The 24,933-nt window shown below is 48.2% G+C and overlaps 1 protein-coding gene across 1 annotated transcript in view; it reads right to left on the bottom strand.

Annotated features, from left to right (window-relative positions):
- Nucleotides 1-6,562: 6,562 nt before the first annotated feature.
- The window catches only part of ST8SIA2 (ST8 alpha-N-acetyl-neuraminide alpha-2,8-sialyltransferase 2), a 31,879-nt gene continuing 13,508 nt past the window's right edge, over nt 6,563-24,933 (bottom strand). Inside the window, exons 2-6 of the mRNA XM_050309115.1 lie at nt 23,894-23,956; nt 21,821-21,949; nt 21,054-21,311; nt 18,555-18,848; nt 6,563-9,047 (exon numbers count right to left, since the gene is read on the bottom strand). Of these exons, the coding sequence (XP_050165072.1) occupies nt 8,762-9,047; nt 18,555-18,848; nt 21,054-21,311; nt 21,821-21,949; nt 23,894-23,956 (1,030 nt within the window). The 3' untranslated portion in view covers nt 6,563-8,761. The remainder of the gene's footprint in view (nt 9,048-18,554; nt 18,849-21,053; nt 21,312-21,820; nt 21,950-23,893; nt 23,957-24,933) is intronic.

Below are 24,933 nucleotides of genomic sequence, written 5' to 3'. Positions count from 1 at the left end.
TTTGAGGACCCTATACATGGAGAGACAAGGCCAGGGTTTGCCTGAGTTGACTGTGGCCAGGAGTTTGGTCACTGGGAGTTTCCCTACCAGCCAGTGTAGCTGTTCCTTACCCCTTTGCCAAGCCCAATGGGTTGTTTTGATTTTTTTTTTTTTCCATGTTAGGGTATAAGCTGGGGGTTTGAAGCCATTAGCACTGCTATGAAAACACTCCTCTGTAAAATGTCAATCTGCCTTTTCAAGGGAATTTTTCACTGCTCTAATCTAAACCGTGCTGTCAAATGTCAGGAGCGAGTGTTTAATGAGGATCTGTTGGAAGCCCTAATTGGATGGGTATTCAATGGGCTTCTTTTTTTTTTGGTTGTTGTTTTATCCTTGGGACTCTGTTTTCACAGAGATCCTCGTTAAATTTTAGAAGCTAATCTCCATTTAAACTACAAGCTCAGGGAACTGTGGTCCTTGGGGGCTGCTATGGGCTTTCATTGAATTCGTCTGGAAGGCAGAGAGAAAACCAATCCAGGATGTTTCTGCAAGGAGCAACAAGCACCATTTTTGGCACATAGGCAGTTCTTTTCTTGCAAAAAGCATGGAGAAAACAGTCTAAAAGCACCACAGCTGTGGAAGAGATGGAGAAAGAGCCCAGGAGTGCTGGGGTGGTTGGCCCAGGGTCCCCTTCTCTGCTGAGAATGTGAACACACACAGGCACAAGGAAGGGGACCAGCTCACAGACATGACATCTTTATTTACCTCCAGATGGATTGGGCACCCCAGCAGTAGGTGGCAGAACTCTGGCCATGAACAACCCCAAACTCTCATAATCCTTTAAAACCAGCCAGAGATGACGCCTGCATGCCCTGCAGCCGCCTCTCCAGGCCTCATTAACTCCCTTCTGTGCCAGCATTTCCTTGCTGTCACCTCTGTCGGAGGCAACAGGTGCTGCACAAAATGATTTCAGTGCTCCTGTCACCAAGCACAAAATGCATCATGCTGTGTTATCTTGGAAATTATAGCTGAAACCCCTGTGAGCCATCCAAAGATCATCCCAGCCCAAATCCAACATTCTCCTCATCCCACCTCCTGGCATGTGATCCTGCTCCCCATCCTTGGCATGCACCACGTTCTTGGCAGGCAGATGTACCTGATGTGGAAACAGCCGCTCGGCAGATCCCCGTGGCAGCCCGGAAACACCCCCTGCACTTTACTGTGCGTGTGCCATGTGCTTCCTAACAGGAAAACCTTTCCCAAAGGGTTTGTTTCTCCGTGTGAACTCAGTTTCCCGAATGCCTTTACACAAACAACTGTTCTTTGATTTTCTTCCCTTCTCCCTCCTCAAAAAAAACCAATTTATAACAGATGATTGTTAAAACATCCTGGTTTCGTGTAGTCGTGGTTTTATTGTGTTTTTAATTAAAACCTTGTGAAGACCATAAAAGGCACATCACTAATATGAGTGTTTCGATACCCTGTTTCACATTAAGCACCCATAAATAGCCACACACCCCTTCATCATCCCCCTGCCCCCTTTGCCCTGCATCACACTCAGGGGTCCATCCTTTTAACAGATCCTTTGGCTTGGAACTGGCTACTATTCCAACACACATGTAACACCTTCTCTCCATCCCTAATTGCCTTTCCTTTAACACATGAAATTACCAAAATGACTTCGTCCAAAAATAAACCAACGAACGTTCAGCGCTGCCTGGCTCCTCAGACGGTTTTCAGCCAAGACATTTGTGCCCTCCTGGTCTCTCCTGGGAAGCCCAGGAGGAGACTGGCGTGCTTGTAAATCTGCCCCTTCCATAAAATCCTGAGAAAAGATGCCATGAAGCCCATACCTGGGGCAGGTGAGACGCACAGGTTGCAAATCATAACGCCTGCCCAGTCATTTCTAGGCATTTGTTATGGTGTCTTAAGTCAGCAACCTCAACAACTCCCCTGGTCTCCAGCCACGAGTAAAAGTGCTGAAGGAAATCAGGCTGCGGTAATTTCCCCAAACCCCAGAGCTAACATGCATGGTAATTAATTAATTTAGTGAAGAGAGGTTTTTTTCTGCTATGAGCTCTCCCAGGGGCTGCCACAAAAGCCCATCTCCTTGGAGGTCATCCCATGGCTTTAATCATGTGTCCCACACAATTCTGCTGGAGAATTCGGCAGAAGTTTTTCCAGCATGGTGCCTGAGATTCAGCCTCTGAGGCCCATCCTTTGAAGGAGAAATATAACCTTCTGAAGATGGATGAAACAGTGGTGCTGATGGGCTCAGTGGAAGCTGCCTCTTGATTTCCGTGAGGTCAGGATGAGTCCCACCACACACTGGCTTCTTGATGCAAGAAACAGCACAGCATGGGAGGACTTGGAGTCTTTTGGGGCTAATTATTTGTTTTAAAGAAAAGAAAACATTCAAGTCCAGTGCTTGTGGTTAATATAGAGCTTGTCAGAGCAAAGTTCATTTTCCCTAGAGTTGTTTTAGTTATGGAAGAACTTCAAGAATTCTTTCTGCAGCTTCCTTGAATTTGTCATTGAAGGTTTCCTGAATTATGCCTGCAAACCTCTTTAAATCTGATCACAGATGGAGCATAAATGCCATGTTATTGAAGTCGAAGGACAGAGCTTACTTTCTGGGGAATAATACATTGCAAGAACCTGATACAGAATCACTGGGATGATTTTTGTTTTGTTTTCTTTTAAACATGTTTCCTTCAAAGCTTCCACCCACAACACAATGCTCACCCACCCCCATAACTAATTCATTATTTTACAGCAAGTAAAATCAAACAGGAGACAAATGACTGTTGTTTAGTGCCATTAGTTTCAATGGCTTTACACAATATTTGAGTCATTGGCTCGTCTCTTGCTTTGGAGGAATCCCAAATCTGGATGAATCTACGTGCATTATAAACCATCCATGGGGCCAGGCCAGGCCTGCCTAACAGATGGAGGTCCATATGCTTTGGCTCTGCACCCATATGGAACACTAATATGCAGTGCAGGAATAGAGCATGCCTCTTCTCCTCTTCTCTAGCGATCTCCAATCCGAAGTCATTCCCAGACACAAGCTGAGTTAAGCAAGTTCATCTGGAAGCTGTGCAGTAAGACACCACAAGACTGATAGTCCAAGCATAATGTTTTCCTTACTCTGTGGTTCCTGCTGAAGCCTAAATTGCAACATTTCCTAGAAAGTGGCATGTCAGGCTTTCCAGAGCACTAGTTAAAAAACCCATTACGCTGCTCTAATGTGCTTTAAACTTTCTGCCTGGGTCGTCTGAGAACACCAAGTGCTTCATCGACTCTCACTGGAGAAGTTTCTCCAGGCAACCAAACCAGCAAATAGCTGAGGGTATTTCACAATGCCTGGGAGGTTTTGGTTGCTGGAGGCACAGGATTAGTATCAGATGTCCTGCCACCATCTCAGCACAGGGGGACTTAGCTATTATTGCTGGCAGCACTCCTCCACCCTCGCCACCAGTTTGTTCTGGCCCGGCGCTTCCAGGGGGACAACATTCCTGACTGCTTTTCAGCATTCAAGGACAGTGTTTTTCCTGGTGCCTAATCTCTGCTCAAACTCTGTGTTTTTCTCATGGATGCAACACGACAGATACAGCTCAGTTCTGTTTTGAGCACGTGAGCAGTAAATTCAGTGCCTGCACTGTGCAGCCTTCCAGGTGTTTGGTATTTCCTTTAGGAAGGCATCTACCTGACTATTTCTGGGGTATGTCCTCCTCCTGCTTGTGCTTCTTTAGGGTGTTGGAGATGGTTGAGGATTCCTTTGCTAACCAAGCAGGAGATATTTCCATCCATGCTGTTACTTCATGCACAAAAGGGCTGAAAAATGTATGGTTTGACAAATCATTGCATTGGAGACCATGGTTATGTGCCTGGTTTTTCCTTCTGACATTGAGGGGTACTCTGGAGAAAAACACATCCCTGCTGTGCCTGGTGCATCTCTCAAAGCTTTAAGCTTTACATTTCCACAGTTTCAAGCCTCTCTAGCATGAAATTGGATTGTTTAAATTTTTTAAAGGAGTGGTGGACAAAAAAAAATATCTATATCATGATTTGTAGATGGTGCAACATTTTTGAGGCTATTCTGCACAAAATTAAAAATGAATTTGTATTGGGATCAACTGAAACCACTTATATAACTTAAGTGAGACTGTCTGAAGTGCTTGGTGTTATTATTCCCAAGCAGTATCCAAAATGCAATGTAAAAATGCAAAAGATTTTCATTACACCTTGAATACAAAATATTGTGTCTTTCTAGTTTGCAAAAAAAAAAAAAAAAAAAAAAAAGATTCAGTTGTTTCATAGCCCCAATGGCAGTTTGAAAATAAATTTTAAAATGCAATTTGAATCACAGTGACTATTTGCACTTTGTTCACTAATTATCTGGGCTGTGACTGAAGCAGGGGGTTGGTTACTGACCCTGCACCAATCCCAGGTTGATACAGTGTTTGGGGAAAAGTGACCATCCCTCCTCCACCCCTCTCATTCAGCGGCTGGGAGGGAAGAGGTGCCTCTGCCAGCCCTGCCTGGGAGGGGCTGGGGAGAGTGGGAGGCACTCAAGAGTTCTGCCGTGCAGTTCCGAGGAGCTGCTGCAACTCAAATCACCCCAGTAAGCTTTAAATAAGGCAGTGTAAGAATTAATTATAAAGGATCTTGGCAGCCTGTGGACTCTGCAGTTTGACCAGAGGAGCCGTGCTGTGCCCATGCAAGATATGGGCAGATCTTCCCCAGGAGAGCAACAGCCACATCACTCTCTCTCTCTATATATATATTTATACACATGCATACACACACACACACACACACACATATATATACACACACTTTTATAGGAAGAACAGAAGTGCATTCCTCCTCTGCAGCTCATGAACACAGTGATGTGAGAGCTGAATAAAACTCCTTGTCTGAAGAAGATCCTTGTTCAGATGGGTCTGTAATGGCAGGATTGCTTCTTGAGCTTCGCTTACCAGGCCCCCAGATCACTGGAGTAATCGAGGGAAGAGGAGAACAGGGGTGAGCATGTTTGCCATGGTGCTCAGCAGTGTCGGAGAGTGCAGCGAGGTTTCATTGCTGGGCAGGCTGTTAGCCTGGAGACACAAAGCTGTGGCAGATCTGAAGGCTGGGATGTGACCAAGCAAACCATGGTTAAAATGAAAAGCGATTCAGACAGCTGGGCTGCAGGCTGTGGTGTGAGGAGCAGGCAAACCACCTTTATCCTCAAGCTGTTCTACAGGTAAAATGCACCAGACGTGCGTGGTGAGGAGAAGGACACTGTGTTTGGCCAGAAGCACCTGCCAGAGTGTTGTCCCCAAAAAACCACACTGGAAAACAGCCCCAAACTCTGGGCTTAGCCAGGTGGAGAGTCAAGTTTACCTCTATTTTAGAAGTTTAGGTCGCTTGTTACCATTCAGAGGCCTTTTGGCACAAATGTGCCTAACCTGTGGGAGGGAGCTCCTCATCCCAGAGCCACCAGCATCACCAGTTTGGAGTGGCCTCGCTGCTGGAGGGAGCAGCAGGACGGAGGAGCAAAGAACAAAGGGAGCTGCTGCTGTCATTTAGGGCAGTTAACTACATTCATGGTGCACCTCGTGCACCTGCATCCCTGCCTGAGTGGCATCAATACTCTCTTTTGTTTCACTCATGATGAGAGAAGAGCCTTAATTGGGCATGAAGAAATCCATCAAGCAGCAGTCTGGTGCAGCCGTGGGGTCCCCACAGCATCTGGCAGCTGCTGTGCTGCTCGATGGCTGATGGCTGCCCCAAAATAGCCCAAATATCATCCCCCCCATCCTGCCCCCCCACCAAGCACTGCTGCAGGAGGTGAACCTGAATCTCTGCTCCCACTGCTCACGAACAGCACAAGGGCTTTATGGTTCACTGGTGCTGGGGCTTGGTGGAGTCAGGTCCCAGCTATTTGCTGGAGATAGAGACGATAAATTATGTTTCCAGCCTGGGGAGACACTCAGAGAAACAGATCGGAGGGCTTGACACAGCCCACTAAAGGAAGGGTAAATTCCTAGTTGTTTTTGTGCATACAAACACAGCAGGGACCAACCTGCATGGCAGTGAGGTGAAATGGGAGCTCGGCCAGGGATTTCAATAGCTGCAGGGTCTTGCTCATGGTTTAATGCATTTTTACAACAAGGGTGAGCAGGACCCTTTCTGGGAACAGAAGCATCACCAGCAATTTCATCCCCCTGAATAATTTGCTAATAACTTGCCTGTGCTTTAATACAGCAGCTGCTTCAAGGGCACCAGAAAAAAACACTTCTCCCACCCCCTTTTCACCACCCAGCACACCCCTGTTGTGCTGTTATAGATTTATCTCAGTAATCTCTGTAGGCACAGCAAGGACATCCTGATGGCTCTGGATGTCTCCCTGGCACAGCACTGACATCCACCCCAGGTGGGCAAACAAGCCCAGTCTTCCCCCTCCTTCACCAGCAAAGGGGGTTCCAAGCTCTCCCCATTTAATCCCATGGCATTTCATGGTCTTGCCTCCCCTCTCGCCCTTTCTAGTCAACGAAAATAAATACAAAATAAAAATAAAACCCCTGCACATTTATTTCATTTCCTCTATTTTTATTTAAAAAGAAGGTTTGCTAACAGCAATCAGTACCATAGCCCAGGCTCCTCAATACAACAGTTGGCTTTTGCAGTCTCTGCAGCTCCATCCCTGCTCTGTGCCGGGGACAAACCAGGGAATTATCCAGCTTTAACAACCACTCCTGAATCACTGGAACCTCCTTGGGATTGCAGATTACTTCCATCTTGCAGTTTTACACTCTGTCTCCTTCTGCCTCAGCTTAAGCTGAGATTCACAGCCAGGTTTAGCTTTATTGTGCAACTAAACTCAAGTAAAAATAATACCAAAAAAAAAAAAAAAAATGTGCCAGGTTTTAAAAAAACACATAAAAGAAATAATTTTCTGGTGCTGGAAAGAAACATCCCCTTGGTGGCAGATTAGCCCACATTTATACACTATAATGTTGCTTATACCTTAATCTTAAGCATCTTCATCTGACACTAATTAGCAGGCTGGAGGCTCCTATGGGTACAGTAGCTTCTATGGCCCAAAACATGAAAGCAAGCTCTTCCTTTTACCACTTGCAGCACTCGAGTTTTTAAAGAGACAATGTCAAGTATTTCAGTCTCAAACTGCACACTTTTTAACTTAAAAAACACAGCAGTAGGAGAAGGCCCGAAGGTGATGATACCCAGCCATGGCAGCGTTGCAGAGCATGCTCAGGGTTTGCCTGTGCACTGTTATTTACTCTCCCACAAATTAAACCCAAACAGCCCTTGCTGAACCCCGGACTCACCTCCATTCTGGCACTGACTGCTAATTAGGAGACAAATAGAATAGGCTACAGAAGCAGAAAATTACACAGGCTCATCAAATCCATCTAGTTGCTTCCCTCAAAACCCCCAAAAATCAGAGAAAAGCAAATGTGGTTATAAAAATCCTTTATGTTTGGGTTCTCTCTGAAAAAAAAAGGAAAAAGATTATTTGTACGATGTTCATCACCAGGCAAGCATCCCATCAAAATCCATCCAACAACCTATTTAACTGTTGAGAGCAAGAGATAATTAGGGCTTGAAAGGACGGACAGAGTGGAACTTCAGGAATTCCGTGCTGTGTGCTGGTTCTTTGTGGAGAAACTGAAAATAAATTATTTAGACTCAGCAAAGTCCCTTGAAGTCCTGTGGTCTTTCTGCTTGGCTGGGTCCAGGCCTATCACCCATATTTTGGCAATTATTTCTGGAGGGGCAGAGAAGGCAGGCTGCTTAGCAGATACCAGCTGGGAATTAAGAGCTGGATGTACTTATGGTTTTCATGAGCCCTGACAGATGTTGAGTGTCTTTGTGGCACAGTGAGACACTTAATACTAACAGTGCCAGTTTGCAGCAGCAAACCTCCTTCCTGCCACGTTCCAGCATCTCTGCTCCTTTCTTGCCTATTAGAAAAGGAAGAGAAATACACATTCAGCATCCTCCTCACTGTCCGCCTGGTTCAACACTGATGTTCGTTCCCCTTCTCGGGAGGCCCTCACACTTCTCCATGTGAATGTCACTGGGATCAGCTTAGCACTGCTCCCTGCCACCTCCTGGAGATACAGCTGCAGCCCTGGAGGCTTCTCCCTCCCCTCTCCAAGGGCTGTGCTCAGCCTGGTAGTCCATATTTGCACGGATCTGTGCACAGCTGCCGGGCACTGATCCCTGCTGGGCAGACTGGTCCCGCTCGGAGCCGTGGACAGTCTCTCGGCCGTGAGAGCCACCAACAAACCTTCCCTGCCCACCCCGTTCCCTGCCCCTTCCCCTCCCCGCCACGAGCACGGGGCCAAGAACACACCTCGCTGCGGTGCCAGCGCCGGCGCTCTTGGCCAAACAAACTAACTACCCACCTCGGACCAGTCACGACAAACGGCTTACGTTTACCCATCACCTAACATACCCTCAAAAACCAAGGCCACCTTCACATCTTTTGGACACAGGGCAAATGCCCTTGGAGCCCAGCAAGCCCACAGCAAGGGGTCTTGCCCAGGCCAGTCACACCAGATGCTCCCGCACCTCTCCTACCCCTCCCTTGGTGAACACCAAACAGTTATAATACTCAGGTCAATATATATAGGTACCACGTATATGTATTTGTGTCACTGTCCTGCGCGTTAACAAAGACAACCAACCCCACTAGGCACCACTTGTCCTTTCCGCCCCCTCCCCTTCCTCCCGTGGCTGTGCAGGAACATGGCCAGGGACCACCCTACGTGGCCCCATCACACTCCCCCACAGTCAGCTTCAAGGCTCCTTGCTGGTGCAGCGTCTTTAAGGCTTTGAACTCCAAGGGCATGGTGTGCGGGCTGGCCTGCGAGGTGTAGCCATACTTCAGGCTGTCGTAGTAGTGGTATTTGACCGGGTTCTGGTTCTGGTCCAGGGGAAAGGGCCAGAAGCCATAGAGATAGATCTGGTTGCAGAAGCGAGTGGCCAAGGTGTACATGAGGAGGCCGGTGGTGGGTCGCTTGATGTGCACCTTGTTGGTCAGCCAGTACCTGTGAAGGGAGAGGGAAGCCTGTTACTCACCCCGCACACCAGGCTCGTGTCTTGCACGTTATCTCTCTCCAGCCTGCAACTGAGATATATTGGTGATTCAAAGTGAGAGGTTTCTGACTAGTTGAGAGTTCTCCATGCCAAGAAAAAGCCTCTCTAGGGACTGTATCCTCCTGCTCTCTGTCTGCTGGTTACATCACACTTGTTGCCATGGCACTGAAGCATCTCGTGCCTTGGCAATCCTTTATGAAAAACAAATTGCTTGCAACAGTGGCCTTCGGTACTTCAGCCTACAATTATCTTCCAATCAACCCAGGAGATCAATACCACAGACCAAACCACCCACGTCAAGTAGACTCCAGCAACCCCTTGAAGCAGACAGTCATACACACGCTGCTGATTTTCATTGATAAAAGAAGATTTTTACTCTGACTGTAAACACAACGGGGCTGTAAAAAAATTTGCCTTGGAACAAAGGGTCACCAGGCTGAAAGAGCTGAAACACTCTGCTGAATTCCCATTACACCTAGCGACTGCTGCTGTGATCCTGGACCAAGATACATCGCCACACTCTGCACCATCAGTCCATCAGACACACAATATGGCATACTGCAATACATAATGTGAGATATGGAGGTCAGCTGTGCTTGCTGCTGGGAAGCACGTTAGTTTTTATGAGGGATGGCAAAAAGAAAAGGGGAAGGATGTACTGATGCAGGAGCAGAAACGGTATCAGTGGTTGTATTTTGGGCTGCTGATAAAAGTTATTGCAGTTATTATCAACATCCTGTAAGAAGATGTTTTCCAGCCCCCAGTATTTACTGCACAGGCAACTTAGCTGGTTTGCTCAGCAGAAAAATACTGTCAGAGGAGCAAAATCAGAAAGCAAAAGGTTTGGGGAGATAGAAGATTTCCCCATTGGGTGCACTCCCTCCTCCTTCAGCACATCTGATGCCAGCACTGCCCCACAGCGAGCAGGGATGGTGCAGGCAGCTCATCCCACTGTGCCACAGCCTGTTTGAGCCCTTGGATTATTTTTAACAGATACTTCCAAGGGCCTGAGCTCAAGTGAGTGACTGGCAGTCCCTTGGATAAAAGACATGAAGAAGTGGAGCAGAGCACGAGGCATTTCTGTGCTCTCACCCAACATTTGGGATCCTGAGCCGAGTCCTACAGTCGCAGCAGAGCCCTGGGAAGTGTCTTTCTCCTCATTTGCACTTTTTGCTGGACTCCTGAGGGTCTGATGCTCAGACAGCAGGAACCCTTGGGAGAGCTGAGCCTTAATCCTGCAAATTAGCTTTTCATGAAAGCCATTAAAATTTAGCAACCACGGCACAAAACGTGCTTGCTTGTTCTCAGCCAGATAAGAGAGAAATTGACTTTTCTGGTGAAATCAAATTCTGGAAGCAGAGTAATCGCCTTGGCACGTGCAGGAAGGGCACAGGGAGGTGTTTTGGGGTCCAACATCCAGAGGTGTCAAAGCTCCTGCAGCTTTAGCAAAGGATGAGTATGATGCTTTGGGAAGGAGGTTCTTGCCTGACTCATCTTGGCATCCAGCGTGAAAAAGTAGCAACTAGGGGGAAAACCAGAAATTCGGTGGCACAGCATCAGCATTTCCTGGGCTTGCCTGGCCATATGGGTTGCACTGTGGGGACACAGCACAGCTCACTGCGGTGTCAAGGCAATCTGCTCCCACAGGTAGCAATAAACCAGCCTCCTTGATGAGTTTATGGTAAGCACATTAGACCTCCTGCTCGCAGAGGGAAATGGGAGATTATCACAACCATTTAACACTGTGAATTAGGGTATCCTCATGCAGCAGGGAAGCTACTGGGAAGAACTGTCAAGCCATATTAACCAGCTGGCTTTGGAGGAAGACAACTGTCTAGGTTTGTCCAAGCTGCTTTAGCCTTAAAATCCTCCTTTTATCAATTTTTATCAATTTACCAGCTGGAGCACAGAAAGATACTGGTGACCTTCTGCCTGCCCAAAACATTAACTTGTATGTTTTGTTGAGAGGCTGTAAAATCTCTGTGAACATATAAGGACCCTGACAGCATGATGAAGTGACTCCTGCACATGGGGACAGGACATTCATGTGACCATCAGTATCATGCATAGTAACAATGACAAAATGACCTGGGCCAAACACTGAAGCAGCCTACAGACCATGCCATCCTCTGCAACCCAGCATGCACATAAAGCCTTACCAAGACCCAAAAGCAGCCCTACAAAAACCAACCTGCCATACCCACTTCAGCACACAGAGCTAGTGAACATTCACTCAATAATACTGGGGTAGGGAATACTGATCATTCAGTTTTTTATAATAAAAATCAAAACCTGGCTCTTTTGTCTGTATTTCCCTCTGTTGCAGGCAGGGTATTGCAAAAATGAGAGGGATCCAAAGCTTGCTCCTACGGCATCATAAATTCTGACCACAGCTTTGGGAAGGGATGATGGACTCCAGGCTGTCCCAGCCCACCCACACCGATGACACACATAACACATAATGCCCAAACCATAACACAGGCCACACAACAGCACCTGCAGTTTTTTTCCTGGACAGTGAAGGTGGGAAATTCTCTGGTGAGATCTGGGAAATACTTTTTAATGACCGGTTTGTGATGGGAGTTTGGGAGCTATGCAAGAAGATGTCTCTCTTATCTCTCCCACCACTGTCCAGCTCAGACAGTGGCCACATTCTTGGTGCAGGAGAGAACAGCTGGGGATGAAAATAAAACCCAATTAATTCTGTAAATCCAAATGAGGTTGTCTGGGCGCACATGGAATGCTGTGTCAACAGCACACCTTTAATATGTGAGGTCCAGGATTTTAATTAGGAGGAAAGATAATCTTGAAGCAGGTAGTAATTATTTTTCAAATTGGCTACACCAATCACCATAACTATTAACTGAAACATTTTATGGGAAGAGACAACAATTAAAAGAGAAGAGCAAAGAGCAGTCCTGGAACCCAATTCCTCCATTCTCAGCAGTGTGGACCTCCTTCAGAAGCCGGTGCTGTGTCTGTAAATAAACCCTCAGGGGTGGAAGCAGTTACAGAGATAGGCGGCAGCCTGAGCGGGATGCGGCTGTGAACAGGATCTGTAATGCTGTCAGGGAAAAACTGCCTGAGATGGCTCTTGGTTTGGATCATGATAGTGACAGATGGAAAATGCCATCAGATCTTCAAGGCCATCTTTTGTAAGGAGGCAGCCTAGACACAAGCCCTAGCACCTGCTTGAACTAACACTTGGTGGAGGCCAAGGACAGAGGCTTTAAGAAGAGCAGCTCAGAGAGCCTTATCCTAGCTGGTGGGTGGCTCTGGTTGCTCCTCATCTCCTAATCATCAGTTGGAGATTAGAAGTCTCCTAAGCAGACCTGCTGCCAGGTGTCTGACCATTGGTGTATGTCTCCTGTGAGGGGGCTGCTCTGTAGTCATAGGGAAAGCAACTGCTGTATTTGGACCTTAAAGCCCAGTGGGATCCTTCAGGAGGCAACACTGAAACTGCCCCTAGGAAGCCACAGCTACCACACAAGTCAGGGAAGGTGGCAGCCTCCCCACTGCACACCTGGAGCAATGTGCACATCACTTCACTGACAGCACTCATCCTCCCGCAGAGCCACTGAATTTGGGGGGCAGAGCCTGGCCCGGATTTGGGCTGAAACACTGGATGCAAAACTCCTCCATGCAGGCAGCATTTGAGGACCACTAGCAAGGGCAGGGTCCTGCTCTGTGCTTACCCATCACCTCCTGACATGACTGAAAAAACCCTAAAATAACTTGTACCCTCCAAGTAAGGGTTAACCCGCAGGACAAAATGAACAGAAAATCCATTGCCCTGATGAAATGAATAAAAGACTCAGGTCAATGAAGAAATCAAATTTCAGCAGTATCAGCTGCATTATTTAGTGATACAAATCAGAATAGCTGAAATAATGCAATTTCAGACCCTTTTAAAACAGCTTATTCATAAAAGTGTGATATAAACACAAGCTGTTGTGGAGGTGCTAGTCCTTGACTGGCAGAAGCGTATTATCAGTCTGCCACACACATTCTGCTCCCAGTAATACTCAGGAAAAACCAGACACAGATAATCAGAGTGGGCACCACGACTGTGCTCCACACTCATGTTGGTGCAGGTGGGGACAGGACCCGCTGGGGCTGGTAGGGTACAGCACATGTCCTGGTGCTGGGTGGATGAAGTGTTGGAGTCCAGGGAGCAACTGCTATCCCCCCATCCAGCTCCTCCCAGCCCTTTTCTGTCCAGGTATCCAGTCTCCTCTGTCACCAGCACCAAAACAGCCAAGAGCCGTGTACAGTGATGAGATGTGTGCTGGACAGGCAGGAATGGGCATGTCCCTACCCAGAGTCATGCTAACACTGACTCCAAAAGCTAGTATCTGGAGTCAGAGCTGGGCTTTATCCCCAGGCTGGGCAAAGCCCAAACACCAAACACAGCCTCCCTGTTCAGATTGAATCCCTACTGTGTGGCCTGGCTCTGCTTTCAGTGACTTAGCACAGGCAAATCAAGGCTGAATCACAGATAAATGACTCTCCTCCAGGTCTTGAGCTCTGTGATGCCCTTTCAAACACATATGGTACTCAACATCCATAAGTTAGAGCATTTGAAAACAGACAGAAGAGGAGGAAAGGAACTGGGAGGAGAATTACCCTACTCATTTCCCCTTTCCTACCTACGTCAGATTCCTTCTTTTGACACAGAAAAGACTAAAACTTCTTCCCAATTGAACGGAACAAATTAATGGTCTGGGAATCCCAGTGCAGACACATCACAGCTTGGGTACAACGTTTTTCAAGTACTTAAGGGGTGAGAATAATTGCTCACACAAGGATTTATTTGTAGGACACCCAATGACCTAACGCACACTTAGCTTTACGGAGTGTTCGTAGTTTCCCCCCACATCCCATCCCAGTCACACACTTGTGAGTGGCTGTTTTCTCCCCCTACACCCTTTGGCCATATTGTCGCCTCACCTGAGCACAGGACTGCTGTCCTTAACCTGTCTGTGGGACCAGAGAGGAAGGGCTTTAAGGCACGAGACCCCAGAGCAAGTAGAGCAGCCCCTGAAAGGGGGAAGCACAAAAGAGAGGAAGCATGAAGTAGCTGGTTTAGAAAATCTGCAGGTGAGTGATGCTGGTGGATACAGCAGAACCAATCTCGAGACAGAGGGTTAGAAAAGCTGAGCCAGGAGGGCTGTGAAAAAGAAAAGCAGCAGCTTAGGTTTGATGTGTTGGGAGAAAAGAAGGGTCCGTGGAGGGATGCAAAAGAGTGCAATCAAAGCAACAGGTCAGGAGAATCATCTGCACACGTTTGTCCTGTGTGACTATAAGCAGGCAAAAGCTGTTGGAAAAGATCTGGCATAACCGGAACACAAGGTGAGGAGGGATCAGGGGAGGCTTTCCAGCACAGATGGATGGAAAGGCATCTGGCCCTGAAAACTCAGCGAAGGTTTAACCACTGTTTGGGTGTGAGGACCCAGGCAGACATCCAAGGCAAAGCTGCATCCACCTCATGCCCTGCCAGGCTGTACTTCTGAGGAGACATGGCAGGATGGCACCATGGACCCTGAGCAGGGCGATCGCTGTCCTGAACTGTCACAGCTATTTGGATGTTAAACCTAATGGGAGGCTAAGCCAAGGAGCTGGAAGGTTTATCGATCTTTCCTTTTTTTTTTTTCTTTCAAGAAGCACATAACAAAATCTTATGGGATTAGAGCTGGTTACTGCCAAGAGACCCTTGTGATGGACGCAGTGAGAAACACTAGACCAGATTACATGAGGCAAAGTGCAACGTGTCCGTGAATTGTCTGCAAGGAGTGACAGGCAACACTCCAGACACAATTATTTTCCCTCTCTTCCTGCATTTCATGTTATTTCTCTAACAAAAGCTGCATGGCAATAGGGATTATTACAAGGCTTTTTTGAGACACTAGCACATGACTTCCAAGGGGCTTGCTTGTTTCCCAGCCAGGCGCCCACCAGGAGAATTGCTCAGGAGACATTTTACAGAATCACTGCGAAGTGAGACACGAAACCCTGAAACGCACGGTACCATCCCCATGAACTGCCTCCCTGCCACCACACAGCTTCCCCCTCCAGCCTGAGGTGTGACTCTGCTTCCTTTTGACCACCTCCACTGAAATGCTGAAGGCTCTGTGCCCTCCCTGGCGTGAAGATGGTGAGTTGAACCGTGTAAGAGGGGCCTCTGTCCTATTGCACCGATTACGCAGAAGCAACAACACAAAAAGCTATCAGCAAACATTTAAGGCACCCTCACAGCTGGAAAGGTGATGTCTCAAATGATGCTGTTAAGGACAACAAAACCAAATGCTTTTTACTTATCTCAGCAATGCACACTCCGCAAATGCCCCAAATGCACTGAAAATTATAGGAAAAATGTTCAATTGCCACTGAAATACATTTTGGTTTGAGGGAAAGCAGAGTAGGACAATAAATACTGTGGTTCAAGGAGGAGTCAAAGACTCACAAATGTATTTCGCTGGTAGTGAAGGAAGACAAGGCAGAACTTTTGTAGCCAAACTGAAGATGGCTGAGATGTCAGCCTTTCTAGAAAATGCTATTCTAAAGCAGGTGTCTTGGCTGAAAGATTTCCCCTATTTTTTTGTGATTTCCAAATCAACTCATGGTAGATTATAAAGGGTAGTTTTAACCAGCAAAAGAGAGGATGGGACATGTCTGCAATTGCAGCCCACTGCAGCACAGAGGGATGTGCTGTAGGGCTTTGTGAATTGTTGATTCTCTGCTGCAAATTGCCACATGCCACAAATTGTGTTTGTTTCACAAATCTCAGATCTGTCAAAGAAAAATGTAATGCTATGAACCAGCATGTTCTGCAGATGAGAGACGGAGGAAGTTGTTGGAGAACATATCCCTCATAAGCAAACACAGAGGATGATCACGGGAATTAGGCAGTGTCAGAGAAGATGAATAAGTAAACTCTTAGTGATTCTGGTCAGTTTGACCTGAGGAAAGACTCCTTCTTCACCTCCAACAACATCCTATCAATCACTCTGAGCAGATGGGCAAGACAACCCTATTAGTACCTGAGAAACTTCCTATATAGCACCAAGAGCGTCAGCCACCTCCCACCACCCCAATTCACTCAATACTGCCTGAATCAGTATTACTGCTCTTAAATCCATCCAAGTCCAAACCTGAGGAAGCTGCACCAAGGAAAGGGTTAATCCTGACTCCAGCCTTCCCCTAGAGTCACACAGCCCTTTGCCCCCCAACCTTGGGTGACTCCTCTGTGGGCTCCTTGGCCAGGCCACAACACCCTGGTTAGGTGCTGAAGTGCTCCCATAAGTTCTGGCTTTCTGAGGGGGCTGCAGTTTTCATTATATTAATTGCTAATCAGCAGGCATCATTATTTTCCCACTGATAAGTCTGAGAGCAGGAGGGCAGGTCAGGCAGCAGCTCCCTTGGCTTAGAGGGCAATCCCTGACAAGGATTATCACTGGTTTCTATGGTTCTAATCGAATTAGCGCTGCACTTATTCTGTCTCTGTTCTGCTACAACCCACCTTTCTCCATTGCCCCCCCATGGTGACCAGCCCAAGGACAGGATGGAGGTCTTGGCTGAATTTCCAACCCAGACCTTAGAGCCTGTCATCAGCATCATCCAACCACATGCTGGTACCTTATCTATCCCAGACACCACCAACTCACTCCACTCGCTGGTCTGACTGGTTGCCTCCCTCTGAGCCCCAGTAGGTTTTGAGAAGCCTAAACCCAAGTTCCTTGCACGGGACCCCAGTAAAGCCCATGGTTACACCAACATGTGCAAAAGGAAGACACTACTTGAAGCCAAGGGGAGAGGGGGTGCATTGCTCCCTGCACTGAGAGACAGTGCTGAGCCCCTGGCCTTCTCCCAAAATCCCTGCATCTCCTCCAGCCAGGCAGGACCTGCTAGCCAGGGGTGGTGGCTCAAACACTGCTCTGTTGGAGCTCCACAGGGATAACCAGCGTGCCAGCCAGCCCAGCTGGACGGCAGGGCTGTGACATGGAGGGCCAGGAAGGTGCTGTGAGTTGGAAGATAATCTCAGCAGCTGAGCTTGTGAAGGCACCCTCCTCTCCCATGGGAAAGCGATGCCCAACCCTTGCCAATCCCTCTGCAAAGCTTCCTATGGGAAGTTTCTGGCACTGGGAATGGTTGCCAGCACGGGATTAGTAGCATGTTGATTTAAAGGGCTTATTACAGGAGCTTAATTCTATTTTGACAGATGAAAGTAAGTCAATTACAGCTAGAAATAGCTCAGAATTTGGGTTGTGGGGTTTTTTTCCTTCCTGTCTTTCCTTCCTCTGAGTTGTGGTATCATTTCCTTCCCTTTCTTTACCTCAAAGCCAGTGTTTTCTGTAAGATGTCTCTCTGGCCCGGAGAAGCCTCTAACACAGGCACTTGGGGCAGATGCGGTTCTTCTTGCTCATTATTGCTGCCTGTGGGGGCAACAGAGCCTCTGCTCCTCCCAGCCTGTCCTGGAACATCCCCTTAAGCTTGATCCTGCAGGAAATGACCCCAAAACCTGTCCCATGCCCACCTCCATCACCGACAACCAACCTGAGCTGGGACAGACACCCAGCACTGACCAACTGACCAGCAGAGCTCAGGCTCAGAGATGTGGGGGGACAAGTGCTCAAACAATCAAGAAACGGTAATGCAGAGGCTTAGAAGTGGGAGCACCAGGAAATTCCTACCCTGCAAGATTAACAGGGTCTAGTCAGGATCAGAGGACAACTACTGCCATAAGTCATCTCCAGCAAAAGCCACTGCCTGCCTAGACTCCCTAAATGCCTAAGGAATCATAACTCTCCCTAGAGAAATAAGGAATGAAAGCAAGAGCTGACCACCTCTCCAAGTTATTTACATCAAAGTCTCACCTCTTAGGGCTCTCTTTCCTTTATAACCTCTCCATCCCCACCACACCTGTGCCTCCTGTACACCACACAGGTCTCTCCTGAAAATGCCAGGAGAGAGCAGAAAGACCCCTGCCTTCCCTCCCAGCAAGCCCATTCCCCACCACCTGGCCCCATTTATCTGATCAGCAGGGCCAAACCATGTCACTCCCCTCCCGTCCAGGCTGGCACAAGACCTGAGGACCTGTGTGAGACTTGCATGTCACTCAAGCACAAGGTGACAAATCTCATTGCTAAGATCAGTGCACATGTTTCTCCAAGGAAAGCCCAAACCATAGGCTGGAGAGCAGGGTGATACCCCAAGAAAGCACTGGAAAACTGACTTGGTATATTGCTAAAAGCCCTCACACTCAAAGAACAGAGTGGGAAGCCCCTGTTCACAAGGTGGTCTCCAGCTCTTATCTAGGGACCATCCACCACCCATGGAATCCTCCTCATGGTCTGCAGAGAGAAACAACTTGCACTGCTTTCCTCCAGCACAAACCCATCCATCGCCCTCCAGCTCAGGAGGCTCAGGAAATCCTCGGAGCACACCGGAGACGCTCTCACCCTCGGACAGCGTGCAGCAGGCGCAGCGAGGGGTAGGCAGTCCTGACGTTGATGTGGTGCTTCAGGATGAGCTCGTTCACCCACTCCACTCTCTCCTTGCCCCCCTTGGCCATGAAGGCCGGGATCCAGAGGATGCTGCCGTTGAGGCTGTGCAGGCGCTGCAGCAGCTTCTCCCTCCAAGTCTCGTTCACCAGGTCCTCGAAGGCCCGCTGGATGACTGAGGGGTTCATGGTCACCAGGTCTGTCTTCATGCCCACGTCCTGCGAGTACTCCTGGACAGGGGCCAGATTGCACCTGTGAGGGGAAAACACCAAACAGCCCTTTTAAACTGACTGAGAGAGGGCAGTGACAGGCATGAGAGGTGTGTGATGCCAAAAACCAGGGCCCGTTCACCCTCGCTTCTGGGAGGAAGAAGAGGGGGAATGAGCCTCTGCAATAAATCAGTAATGACGAGCTGTCTCAGTATCAGGCCACCATTCCTCAGCAGGATGGTATGTGCATATATATCCCTCTGGGACAATGCTAATAACAGCCATAACTGTGGTGTCTGGTGGGTGGTTTGTACGGATTGGTGGCTCTTCTGGTGCCGTTCAAAAATAACACCAGCAACAAACCTCCTGCCTTTGCTCCCACGGCAGATTTGAAGCGAAACAGCCTTTCCCACACAAGGAAAGCACTCGCCTCTTAATTCCAGCCCTGCTGGAGTAATGTTATCCCAAGTCCCTTTTCTCCTCCTAGTGAGTCTCTGCAAACAGCAGACCCAGTGGCACCGGTGGTGATACTGACACCAGAGGGAGAGGGATGACAGGAGATGGTCTCCACAGGCTCTGGCTGTCTGGAGGCTGTGACCTTCAAAAAATATCTCTTTCTGCAGCGTTAATGGGTGCTTCCACTCCAGGCTGTGCACGTGGACACAGGCCACATGCCATGAGCTCCTTTGTCACAAAAGGGCTGAGGGCCTGCAGGATAAACTGCCATCAAACCACCCTCATGAAAGAGTGGCTTCCTTGGGGGGTGGGGATCTGTGGCTAGTAAGCCATGTCCATGCCATGCACATGGCACAGAGCAAATGGCACTGGGAACCAGCTGATGAGGGGATTTAAGTAGATGTTCCCCCAGCATCGTAAAAACTAGAGGGTACCCATGTGTTTGCACACTGCATGCTCTGCTGTGGTTTCTGACAGTTACAGTATCTAACGAGCAGGAATCGCATCCTAACCATCTGCCTCGATAATCAGCCATCATTACTGTTTTCCCTACTTCACAGATGGGGAAACTAAGGAAATGGTTAAAATGTTTAAAAGAAAATCCAGCTACTGGCATGCAGGGCCCTTCTGATCCACTCATCACTTGAGTCAAGTCACTGAAAATAAACATTGGATCTGTATCATGGACACAGACCCTATCACGTGTCACTGCCAACCCCTGCTGGAAAGGCTGCCTGCATGGAGCAAACCTTCCTCAGGAATATGCAGGTTCAATTGATGGCTCAGATAACCCACGGTGGGAAGAGCATGTCCACGCCAAACCTGCACTAGCACACGGCTGGGGAGAAGCCACCACTCAAAATCCCAGTTCTTACATCCAAAGCAGCTTTTCTCCTGCCACTTTGCTGCCTGATGTGAAAGCAGCTCCTCAAACTTTGCCAGAACGGCAATAAGCAGTTTTTCCCTTTGCTCACTCAGGTTACACTTAACGATAATGCTCCATCCCCTGTGGATAGACTGGAGCTGCCAGCAGCCAGCCAGGCTGGAGCAGCCAGGTTTGAGTGGGGGGCAGAGGTGACATTATCCTCGCTCCCACGTCATGCTGGCACCGCCTTTGTGAGCTGCTGATGGATTGGGCTGTCTTCATAATAGACTCACCAGAAAACAAACGTCTGCATGTACATAAATCATCAGTGGACTCCTACAGCCCCTCAGCTAACAGCTGTGCAGGGGTGTTGGGGATCGGAGGGCAGGAGCTCCTCCTCTCCACTTCAAACACCTCCAGTAGTGACTTCACTGTGTCCCAGTGGGGCTCAGGAAGAGTTCTGCAGGTCCCTGGGACAGTGCATCTGTGCTGAGGATGGAGCAGCCACAGGGGAGTCAGACCTGGGCCTGCACAAGTGTGGTGCCAGGGCACTGTGTGGTGCTCGAGGTCAGAAGTGCTTTGGGGAAGAACTGAGATCGTGAGAGTCCAGGGCTTTGCAAGACAGCAACCAAGTGGGAGAAGAGGAGGGAGCACCCAGAACTGGGGGTGCTGGGGGTGAATAGTGCCCTGGGGGGGCTAATGGTGCACCATGAGAAGACGTGGAGTGCATTTGCAAGAACACTGAGGGAGCACTTGGAGAGGGGTGGAAGAGTTTGCATCAGGATGTTTGCATCGGTGAACTTCACACATGCACGTGGGGCTGCAAGGCTGTGCTGCCCCACACCACCAGGACTCCAGTCCCTTCCACTGCTCCGAACTCGCTGGATCCCCCTCGACTGCACTGACCCACAGGGCACGGGTCCCTACCTTATGACAAAGCTGTGTGCGTCGATCTCGGGGCCACAGCCGCTGCTGAGCAGGACCCCTGAGTTGCCCACGATGGCACAGGTGGGGAACTGCTTGCCCTTGAGGGGAGAGGTGCGGGGCAGCAGCTCATACAGGTTCTGAGAGACGTTCATGGTGCTGTCCCTGTCAAAGACGTAGTGGATGATGTCTCCCGGCTTCAGTGTCCCCTTCAGCACTGAAATGTCCTTCTCTGCATCCAGGAACTTCAAGATCTGTTTCCTGAGGACGAGGAAGAAAACAGCCCCATCAGGTGAGGCACAGAGATAACTTGGGTCATACAGAAGATGAGCTCTTTTGCCTCCTGGCTGCCCTTGCTCTCTGGCCAGTCCATCTGACTGATACTCAACAGCTTACAAATGGGTGTCTCCACCCTTACCACCCATCTCTGCTTGGGACAGGTGAACACAGTCAGTTAGTGGGGGTCCCTGAGTTTACTCTGGGAGGGGGCTCTCTTTCTCCCCTCTGTGCCCCATGGCCTGCACACACTAATTCCACCTGGCCCGAAAAGCAAGGGGCTCAAGTGCTCCTCCTTCCACTGTTGCCAGGCCAGCTGGTTCAGCTGGGAATTCATTTCCAAGCAATAGCTTACAGATATGAAGCCCAGCTCAGCAGGAGATAAGTCTTTTTATTTCTTTCTCGACTTCTTTAGATGATATACAGAGGCAATTTGCCAGCTTGCACTGGAGAGGACCAAATCTGTCTCTTGTCCTATAGGTAATTACCAGTACCTGATCTTCAAAGAGAGTGTCTGGTTGTGTCTCCATTTGGATGAGGCTGGTTTAATGTTGTGCTTAATGCTTTCATTACTTCTGTCAACAACAGCTGGAGACGAGGAGTCATTTATTACTACTTCAGCTCTAGAGAAAAGAAAGTCAGGGAAAGGGAGAGAGACAGGATCTGTTAGCATCCCAATGGCACTTCTAATCACTGTCTTCTGGCTCTGGCTGCTGGAATTCAAACTTCATCAGAAAAGCAAAATTGTAGTTATTAGCTAAACAAGAACTGAAAGCCAGTTTGTATGCTGCTACACTCAAGCAGACAGACACAAATCCTTAAATACCTACTCGCTTCCATGAACACAGACTGACAGCCAGGCACAGTTCTACAGAAAACACACTCTTACACATCGAGCTGCAGAAAGCTGTCCACAAAAACCCACACACAGGCTCTGCAAAGACAGGCTGGCAGATGGACACTTACAGACAAGACACCCCAGGAAGCCCGCAAAACTCACTAAGAAATCTCCTAGCCAAGGCTGGTACCCTGTTGCCTCTTGGAATCCCATGAGGATCCCAAAGCGGAGCCAGCTCAGCTCCTGGAGAGGATAAAAATCCTCGTCAGAGGGGTGCAAACCTCACTCCAACCAAAGGAGAAATTAATTCAGCTGAGCTGCTGGGTGCTGCTTGTGAGCCTGGGCTGTGAGCATCTTGCACCAATCAGGGGCAGGCTGGCTTGCTGGAAACTTCTTCCCTGGCTAGAATTGAGCACGAGGATTTCAGCACTCGTATCACCTGTTCCAGACCAAGAACTGAGCAACAGCCAGATGCTGGAGATGATCACTGGGAGAACTCAGCTTTTAATCCCTGCTCTAAGAAGCAAATCAGCCCCAGCACTTTAGTGCTGTTTAAATCAAATGGCATGAATTGAAGGAGTCTCCAAATATTTGGTTCCAGCCAGCTGCCCTCCAAAAACAATAGCCAAGCATCTCATCAAGAAGCTGTGTCTGTATCTGCAGCCCTGAAAAAGCCTTCACACTACAGAGCACTCTGAAAAATACACAGCCAAAGTACTCACTATCAGCTAAAAGGAATCTCTCTCTCCAGTGCAAAGGGCTTTTTCCAGCTGGGAAATGGTTTGTAAATAAATGCATTTATAAAAAGCATGTAAACCCTAAGGAGGGAGCAGAGTGAAAGATGGGGCAGAGCTGGCTGCTCAGGCTCATGGACAACATCCAGCTCCAGAGAACAAATCTCCAGCACAGGAAAAGTGCTCCCCAGGACACACTGTAGCTCACACAGTATAATGTTTCAGGAAGGCAAGGAAATGTGTTTATAAATGCTGGCTGCCAGTGTCCTGGTGTGTGTTTGTACAGTACCTCTCTAGAGGCTGCCAGTCTGTTGAATTTGTTTGCATCTTGCATTTTGCCATATCACTTGTGTCTTGCAGAGCTTATGTAGAAGGTGTCAAAAATCATAAAGGAAGTAGAGTAAAGAAATCTTGGAAATAACTACAATTTTTTTTGGTTTTGTCCATTTTCTGTGTTTCGATCATGGGTGGTGACATCATCACAGAATGACATCACTGTTTCTCACATGGTGTCACTAAGCTCTTCAACTGTGCCACTTGGTAACGCTGGGCTGACAGGGAATCACTGTAAAAATAACACAGGGAGACACTGAATGAGGCTGTGATGCCATGGAATGACTCTGCAATGGAGCGACATTACAGGAGTGCAATGCGATAAACCTGAATGGAGTTCTGATCTCAAACACAGCAATCTCTCTTCTAATAGCACTTAAAACTATGGAAATAGCAACTCTATCACTGACTTATTTTCACAATAAGTAACTCTTTCCCATTCTCTCAATCACCGGAATTTGCAGATCCTTGGTTATTTGCAGATGATTATTGCATTGAGCTGGAAGAAGGAGGGGGAGAAACGATTAAGAAAATGCAAAGCAGAAGTGAAAAGAAACAGATACATTTGCTAAATCAGAACAGCACTATCCAGCGAAGAGGAGAAGCAGATTAATAGCTGCCTTACAGCAAAAACAAATGAACACAAAATCTAATTTACAAACCTATTAGATTTGCTATGTAAGCTGTTCACAGCTGATCTGATTGTACCTCTGCCTCCAGAACTCCTGCAAGACAAAGGAAATGCATTATTTATAAATCCAGCTTCTTTTTGCCAAGCATTGTTCAACAGTCAAGAGATCCTGCTCTGAAGGGCTCCAAGTGGAGACACTGCCATGCCATTCGAGTCCCACCCCATCCAGAAGGGAGATGTCCTGATGCCTCTGAAGGGCTTTTCATCCACCGTCACTGCTGCCCTACTGCGATCGTAAAATCATTCTGGCAGAAAAGCTCCGAGCCAGCCCAATTAATAATACCTGCGTGATCTAACCAGCCATCAAAGACATCTGGTCTCTGCTGTCAAAGCAGCGTGCAGCCAATAGTTGCATTAAATACATCTCTACTTCTCTTTACGAGTCACGTGTTAGCAGTGCACAGAGAAGGTCTCCTTCAACTCCAGGATGCCCAGGGACCTTCCCTTCCTTTTCAGGTAGGGAAAAGGAATGATCAGGACAGGATTCCCACCACTGTGTTTATGTGAGCTTTTACTTGAGACTGTCCAATATCTCTGTTTTATCCAGATTGAGTCACCAGCCTCCTGGTAACCAGTGGAGACCTCATCTTCACAATGCACCTTCTCCCAGCTTCCAGTGACCCAAGGCCCCATGCCAGCCCCCTCCAATCCCATGAGTGCCCTGAAGCCTCTTGTTCCCACTTTTAGTGTAACCTGGCTGAATCTACGAGGCCAACTCACCACAGTCATTCACATGCTGGAACTCAAACCTAAGTGACAGCACTGTCACTCCCATGGCCTGACACCACCACACATGGACAGGTGCCAGACCTGCCTGAGCATGTCCTGTAGGAAAGAACAGCCAAAGTTTCCAGCATCTATATGATGCTATAATGCAGAACAGATGGGACCAAGCCCCTTCAGAAACCTACATCATTCACATGACCTGTATCCTCACTTAAAAATAAATACATACGTGTATTGGTCTGTATCTAGCAGGCTGAAGAGCCCCTTCTTGCTTTAGCTTGCTGC

This window comes from Myiozetetes cayanensis, unplaced genomic scaffold (genome assembly GCF_022539395.1).
Source record: "Myiozetetes cayanensis isolate MyiCay16 unplaced genomic scaffold, myiCay2020 scf14, whole genome shotgun sequence".
Classification (NCBI taxonomy): Eukaryota; Metazoa; Chordata; class Aves; order Passeriformes; family Tyrannidae; genus Myiozetetes; species Myiozetetes cayanensis.
This window is presented reverse-complemented; position numbering and strand designations above follow the sequence as displayed.